General features: G+C 65.3%; 1 protein-coding gene across 1 annotated transcript in view; it reads right to left on the reverse strand.

The window, feature by feature from the left end:
- CHLRE_11g467665v5 (uncharacterized protein) overlaps nucleotides 1-7,172 on the reverse strand; it is a gene marked incomplete at its 5' end in the record, with an annotated part of 31,025 nt that extends 23,853 nt beyond the window's left edge. Inside the window, 10 exons of the mRNA XM_043067418.1 lie at nucleotides 90-816; nucleotides 988-1,124; nucleotides 1,371-1,492; nucleotides 1,652-1,979; nucleotides 2,118-3,575; nucleotides 3,755-4,913; nucleotides 5,256-6,331; nucleotides 6,483-6,517; nucleotides 6,747-6,957; nucleotides 7,125-7,172. Of these exons, the coding sequence (XP_042919415.1) occupies nucleotides 90-816; nucleotides 988-1,124; nucleotides 1,371-1,492; nucleotides 1,652-1,979; nucleotides 2,118-3,575; nucleotides 3,755-4,913; nucleotides 5,256-6,331; nucleotides 6,483-6,517; nucleotides 6,747-6,957; nucleotides 7,125-7,172 (5,301 nt within the window). The remainder of the gene's footprint in view (nucleotides 1-89; nucleotides 817-987; nucleotides 1,125-1,370; nucleotides 1,493-1,651; nucleotides 1,980-2,117; nucleotides 3,576-3,754; nucleotides 4,914-5,255; nucleotides 6,332-6,482; nucleotides 6,518-6,746; nucleotides 6,958-7,124) is intronic.
- Between the last annotated feature and the right edge of the window lie 298 nt (nucleotides 7,173-7,470).

The following is a 7,470-nucleotide window of genomic DNA, read 5'->3' on the forward strand; positions in this document are numbered from 1 at the left end:
ACACGCGCAGGGGAGGCCGCAGGCATCCACACAAAATCAACAAATCACACCGGCTTGCGAGCGCGTACGTGCTTGACCGCGCAACACACCTGGCAGTCCTGCTGATTGGCGGTGCCGGACAGCGGCTGCTGCCGCAGCACCCGCAGGGGGTACGTCAGCACTGGCAGCTCAGCACGTGGCGTGGCTGGAGGCCGCGCCAGGCCATAGCCCGCCACGCTGACGTTCAACGGCCAATCGCCCGCCGGCAGCTTCGGCACGATGCAAGACATCCGCGTCACGTTGACGCCGCCATTGCCCGACAGCGCCGCCGAGGAAGCCGCATCCAGGGCAACCGTTGAAACCGGTCCGGTAGCCGTCGGCACACACGGCCAACCGCCAACGGTAACGGTCACATCACGTGCGGGGCTAGGCGTGAGCCAACTGCCGTACACGTTGGCGGTCCACGCCGACGTGTTCGTGTCGAGCGGGTACGACAGCGCTGGGACCTCCACGCCAGCGGGCGCCGCCGTCACCGCTGCCACCAGCGTCGGCGTGGCATATGCCGTATACAACAGGCCGCAGGCGGAGGCGTTGGAGGGCAGGGTGATGTTGGAGGGCTCAAAGCTAAGGTCTTGCTGCCCCGGTGCGGTGCGCAGGCTGACTTGCGCGCCGGCGCAGGCGGCGGCGGCAGGTGCGCCGTTGACGCTGAGCGTGAGCGGCAGCAGTGTGCCAGGCGGCACCGGGGTCGCCTTGGTCCAGGGGAAGGAGGTGGCGGCACTGGGGGACACAGCCATGTAGACACGGGACACGCTGGAGCCGCCTGCCTGGTAGAAGGCCCTGCATGACGGGTAAGAGGTTCGACAGAGAAACGGGTGCCATTTTCTTGTTCGGCACGTTGCCGTGTGGTAAGGGACGAAAATGGTAGGAGCTGGCGGGCGAGGCAGGCAGCCTGTGAAATAATGCGGGCCACACGCACAGCATGTCTGGCAGTGGCTTCTTGGTACTCACCACACGAACTTGTGCACGCCGGCGCCCAGCGGCAGTGTCAGGGTTCGCCCGGTGTCCGCCACCCATGCGTCATCAATCAGCAGCCGGCCGCCGTCATCCGCGGCGATCTGGAAGGTCACGTTCTCCGCGCGGGTAAACTGTGATGGTGCGAGTGACGAACCGGGAATAGAATGCAGAAGTTAGAAAAGGGGCACATGGCGCGGATCACACAAGCAGATGGCGCTGATGCTTCAGGATGCGGAGCAGAATGCGGAGCAGAGTGCGGAGCAGAATGCGGAGCAGAATGCGGAGCACAATTGATGCGCTCTGCATGCATCTACGCCCATAGCTGGCGTGGGTGTGAGCTACCAGTGGGGACCTAGTCCGCCTGTCCCGCAGCACACCTGGACGTAGAAGGTGAAGCGGATGCCGTAGTACTCGGGTTGCAGGATGCCCGGTGGGAAGATGGGCGGCAGCGTGCCAACCGTGTGGTCGAAGTTGGCGCTTGGGACCAGCACCGTCGCGGCTGCGCGGCGTGCAGAACGAGCGACAGCGGGAGGGATGTAAGAAGCTGTGGTAGTCTGTGTGACATGAATGTGACACGTGTGCCTTGGCGCCAACGAACCCCGGGCCTGGGGGTGGTGCTAGCCCCGTCATTGGCTCGAGTGCCATGCCCCGCACGCACTTGGTGTCACATTGAAGCTCTCGACAAGCGGCCGGAAACCAGAGAACGGCGCCAGGTTCCAGATCTCAGCCAGGATCCAGCCAGTCAACGGCGGCGCCGTACAGGTCAGCGTTGTCGTACTGCTGACGTTGACCACGGGGCACGGCAGGCCCGCGGGACCCAGCATCCCCGCGCCCACCGTCACGGCGTGAGCGGCGGGCGTGTCGGGCTGTAGCAGAGGCCCACTTCCGGCTGTAGCAAGGGAAAGCGTGACGGGCAGGCCGCCAGCCAGCGAGACGGCACGAGGGCTGACGGACGCCAGGGTGGGCTGGTAGCTGAATACCGCTCCCTGTGATGTTTGGCAGAGCAGGGCCGGCGCAAGCATACATTTGAGCGTTAGTTAACCCGCGCAGCCATAGCCCGACCGTAAGACGGAACCATGGAACCCACGTGTAGATCCCGCCAACCCCAACCACTAGGACAGCACCTGATACGGGTCAAGCGACATGCTGCCAGACGGCAGCTCCACCACCAGGCTGTAGCGCCCCGCCCGCAGCGCCGCTGGCACGTCGCATGCTACAGCCGTCAGCACGCCTCCTGCAGATCCGGATGCTACTGCCGGCGGCGTCGCCGCATCCAGGCTGCATGACGCCTGCGCCACGGCGCTACTGCCGCTGCTGCTCGCAGCGCCACTGCTACTACTGCTGCTGCTGGCCGCGCCAGTGCCGGTGCTACTAGCAGCGTTAAAGAAGCGCGCCGTGGTGGCGCCTGTGAGCCCGCGGCCCACAATTGTGATCCGCGTGCCGGCGCCCCCGGCGCTTGGCAGCACGTACCCCAACACGGGTGTGGCGGCGGTTGTGTAGGCGTAGCGGCAGCCGTTACTGACGGTACAGCGAGATGTTGCAACCGGGAAGGTGCCGAACGGACAGGTACTCGGCAGGCTCGCACTGGGGCCCGCACTGGTTGAGCCAGTGCCGGAGCCGCCGTTGGCGCTGGCGTTGTTGCTAACAGCCCGGCAAAGCATAACCACCACGGCCGCCGCCGGCGTGACCTTGGGCAGGCGCTTGGCCGCCAAGGGGTCATCCAGATCCGCGGTCGCCGCTAGGTGCGGCCGTGTACGGCACATGAGCTGCGTGGCGGTTGCTGACACCACGTCGCACGGCAGCAGGCCGGTTGGGAAAGTGCCCGACACCGGCACGGTCACAAATATACGGATGGCGTCTGTGCTGTTGATGGCGCCAGCTGCGACAAAGCCAAAGCCGGTGAGGGTCAGCAGCGTGCCGCCGCCCACACTGCCTGCCGCCGGGCTGACCGAGGTCACAGACAGGTCCACTGACACGCTGCCTGACGACAGCAGTGTCAGCCCCTGGGCGTTGTAGGCACTGCTGCTTGTGCTACTGCTGCCACCTGCAGTAGCCGAAGCTGCTGCTGAAGAGCCGCCGCTGGCTGTTGAAGAGCCATTCAGCACCACCATCGCCTGGTAGGATCCGGGCGGCATGGGGCCAGTGGTGCACACCGCCACGGAGGCCGAGGCCGAGGAGGATGAGGAGGGCTGCTGCTGCCAGGTCACCGCCGCGCAGGGCACTGCCGCCGCTAGCGCGGCCGCCAGCGGCGTCATTCCGACGGCACCGCTCCCGCTGCCACTGCAGCTACCAGTACTGCCACTGCTACTGCTACTGCTGCTGTTAGCGCCCGTGCTACTGCCGCTGGTTGTAGCGTTTGTCCAGTTCTGCGGCAGGGCCACCAGGTACATCCCCAGCACGTCGGACGGGTTGAAGGAGCCTCTCAATCCAATGGTCACATTGGCCCCTCCTGACGCCGGCAGCACTGACGCCCCTGTCGCCGTCGGCGTCAGCGACACCACTGCTGGCGCAGTGGTGGACCCAAGTGGCGACGCAGCCACTGGGACTGTGAAGCGCACCGCAGCAGTGCCGTTCACAATTGCCTGTGGTGTCAGAAGTCAGCAAGAAAGCACCTGTCAGCGCGATGCGGCCAAGTTCTTGCTTGTTCCGTGCCCGCCTGCAAACACGCCCGCTCATCGGCCTGCGTGCGTTGGCATGTGTGGTGCTCGCGGCGTCGCCATTGGTCAAACCTACCTGCAACCTTACAGCGTGTCAACCTCACCTGAAGCTCCAAAGGCATTGACATTCCGTCGGCAACCGCAGCGCCCCCGCCGGGATAAAGCGCCAACAGTTGCGATGGGCCGCACGCCACTAACCCGCACGCCACGCCGCCCACTGACACGCCCAGACCCGCACACGGGTTGCCCCCGGCCGCCGCCGCCGCCGCCACGTCCGCGGCATCCACCAGCCCCTGCCCGCTGATCTGTAGCAGCGCCATGCCGCCATTGCTGCTGCTGCTGCCGTCGCCTGCAGCCAGCGGCAGCGCCGCCGGCACGACCGCGCGCACGGCAAAGGCCGAGACAAGTAGCGGCGGCGTGCCGGCGGCGTAGCCGCGTCCCGGCACGTACACCACAACCTGCCGCTGCCCGGTGGCGAGCGCGGCCCAAGGCACGTTGCAAACAATTTGGGTGTCGTTTACGGCCGTGATGGTGCAGTTTGCACCGCTAACCATGACCCAAACCTGCTCGCCGGCTGCCGCCGCCGCTGTCGTGGTATTCAAGCCACGCCCATTAATGGTCAGCTCCGCCGCCGCATTTCCAGCCGCCGCCGTAACCGCCGGCGTGTCGGTGGGCCACGTGAGGCTCTGTGGCTGCACCGCGGCAACGGTGGGCGTTGCCGTACTGTCGTACCGAAACGAGCAGATGCCAGATGGATGCACGCACGCCGCCGCAGCGTCGTTGACAATCAACCGAATCGAGCCTGGGCCCGCGACCGGCAGTTGGAAGAAGTCAACCGGCAACCGCTCAAACGCCTGCTCCGGCGGCGCAGCCCAGGCAGGCACGAAAAGCGTGGTCGCGTCCTGGTAACTGAGCCCGCGCGAGTCCACCAACCGTAGGCTGGGCTGGTTGGCGGTTGGCGAGTGCGCGTACGCATCCAACGTAACGCTTACGTAGGTGGCCGAGTCGGAACCATAACCCCTAGCTACATTTGAAGAGTTTGACAGCCCTGGCAAGCTCGCCAGCTTCGCGCCGATGCTAGGCACGTAGTCATCCAAAGCGTTCACGTCAACGTACTCGCACTCGCTGTTCGCGGCGATGCGGAAGGTGCCAGTGGTGAAGGGCGAGGCGGCGCGCGCCTCCGTAGCCAGCACGCTGCCCAGCGGCGCGTCGGGTCCGGGCGTCACGGTGAACGCGTACACGATGATGTAGTTGGCGTTTACCCTGTACGGCAGAGAGCAAGAGGGCAACGGGGCGGGTTAAGTAAGGGGCGTGGGTACATGAAATACATGAAATGTCCCCGCCAGTCGGTCGTGCCCCATTTCCCCGCCCGCCCGGATGGTGACACCGTTCCCATTGCGGTATTCACACCGCCTTGCATGGACGGCTCCCCATTCCCCCATGCGTTCCAAAATTCCCCGAGGCACGCGAGCTCCCTCAACATGCGATGTTCCACCGCCGTCCCCGTCCCTAGATCCCAGGTCCTAAATACCAGATCCTAGGTCCCAGATCCTAGATCCCAGGTCCCCGATGCAGGTCCTTACTCAAATCCCCGAGCTCCCTCACCATGTGATGTTCCATACGTTGGCCAGGTACTGCCCCTCGCGCACGGTGGTCCGCACTACCGCACACTCCGGGCCGTTGCTGGTGAGGTCGTTGATGACGGACAGCAGCGCCGCCGCCGAGATGTCGTACGGCAGGTTCCGTGTGTCCGTACCGGACAAGAGCCGTAACGCCCACGTGCCGCTGGGGTTGCTGGCGGGCTCCGGCGGCGGCGGCGCCGGGCCGTACGACACGTTCAGTGCCGGCAGTACCGTTGCCAGGCTGGCGGTTGGCACCACTGTCGCCGGTGGCGCGGGCGGCGCAAGGTACGCGGCCTCAGCGGCGGAGCCCGGCACGGGCGCCATGAGGGGGTTGGCGAAGCTGCAGTTGCTAAGGTTAGACACTATAGTGGGCGGCGGCGACGGCAGCGCCACCAGCGCTGCCGCCGTGATTGCCAGGTGCGGCATGGCTGCCGTACTCGCGCCGATCTCCAGCAGCAGTACGGCGCCGCTGAGCACGCGCCGCACGCCAATGAGTCCTGCGCCGCCGACGCCGCCCGTGGTGCGGTTGAACGGCGGCCCCAGCGCCGCCCCCAGGCGCGCCGTCATTTCTGCAGACGGCACGGCCAGCGGCAATGTGACATTCAACTGCCGCACCGGGCCCGCTGGCGGCGCGCTGCCGCTGCCAGCGACACCCGTGCCGTTGACCCACTCCAGGGTGAGGTTCAGTGCCAGCAGCGCGTCGTTGAACCGCGCCGCGCTGTCCGCCGAAACCGTAACTTGTACGGCGGTTGAGTTGGCGACGGTTGGCGACGGCACATACAGCCACTTGAGCGCGACGGAACGCGGCATGCTGGGCCCGAACACGCGCAGTTGGATGGTCCGCTCCACTGTGTTAGGGCGTACGCGGTCGTCCGTGACGCGTACAGCAACCTGTTGGAAGCCACGCCCGGCGTTGTTACAGGAGTTGGCCTCCAACAGAAGCGGTTGGCCGGCAGTTAGGTTAACCGCCGCGCTGCGCTGCGAAGGCAGCCAGTAATACCAGTCCAGGTAGGTGCCCTGGCCGAGCGCCACCAACCGCTGCCGTACTTCCACGCCGTTCTGTTGGGGTGGACCGTTTGGGTGGGAGGGGCGCGGGGCAGGGTGGTAAGGGAGGCTATTTGCACCACGTCCATGGATCTGAGGGCACTGGTTGTGTTGAATACCCAGGCATACATGGGTTCCGTCTGGTTTTGGCAGGCAGTACCCTCACCTGAATCCAGGTGCCGTTGACCTCACCGTAGTCATCTGCACGCATGGACGGGCAGCATCAGAGAACACGCCACTGATACCTGCTCACGTCGTCCATGCCTCCATCCCAACCTCCCTAGGATTCCAGACGTGGCCTTTGCTCTGACCACAACAAAGCAGCAACAACAGCCCCTGCGCCGGCACACCCACCGAACCCCACCGAGGCTAGCCGTGCCAATTCACACATTTTAAACGCTCGGCTGAGCAGCCGCCGCGCCGCACGCACCTGCCGAGTAGAAAAATGTGTAGGTGGCGGTGCGCGGCGCCGTGAAGAAGCCTCTAAGACGCGTGCACGCCCAGGGCACAGGCGCATCGATGTCACGTGTCTCCACTACATCCATCAGCACGCCTGAGTAGCCGCCGGTCAGGTTGGCTGCCTTGATGGTGGTGTTCAGCCGCCACAGCTCCGACGTCGGCGGCGAGGTGAGCGGGTAGAACTGAGGAGGTTACAAGCGGAGAGGGTTGCGTGGCCAATTGGTTTGGGTTCCAAGGTGATTCAAGTAGGAGGGATGCAGCTTTTGCCGGAAGCTGTTGGCGGGTTACGGTGGGCCGCGAACCCTGGGCCGTAAAGAAACACCAACAATATCCGAAGGGGCTCGCGTACCTCGTACTCCACGCCACGCATGCCCGGGTACAGGCCCGCAATGGGGCTGGCGCTGGCGTTGAGGGGCGGCGCGGCGGGCTGAGGCGCCGTGACACAGGTGAGGCTGCGAGGTGCGACGGACGCGAGCACAGGTCGGTTGGCATTGTCATCACCGTCGTGTACCAGCCATGGGCCATGCGAATGCATGTCAGCGGCAACGCGATCGGGGGTCATGGACACCGTAAGCACCATGATCCCTTGATTGCACGTTACTTGCCCTTGTCCCAAGCCACCAAACCCCCGCAACTTCACCCACCTGCTGTAAGTGCTGTCCACCACCTCACACGGTGCGCCGCCCAGCCATACC

The sequence above is a fragment of the Chlamydomonas reinhardtii genome, chromosome 11 (genome assembly GCF_000002595.2).
Source record: "Chlamydomonas reinhardtii strain CC-503 cw92 mt+ chromosome 11, whole genome shotgun sequence".
NCBI classification, from domain to species: Eukaryota; Viridiplantae; Chlorophyta; class Chlorophyceae; order Chlamydomonadales; family Chlamydomonadaceae; genus Chlamydomonas; species Chlamydomonas reinhardtii.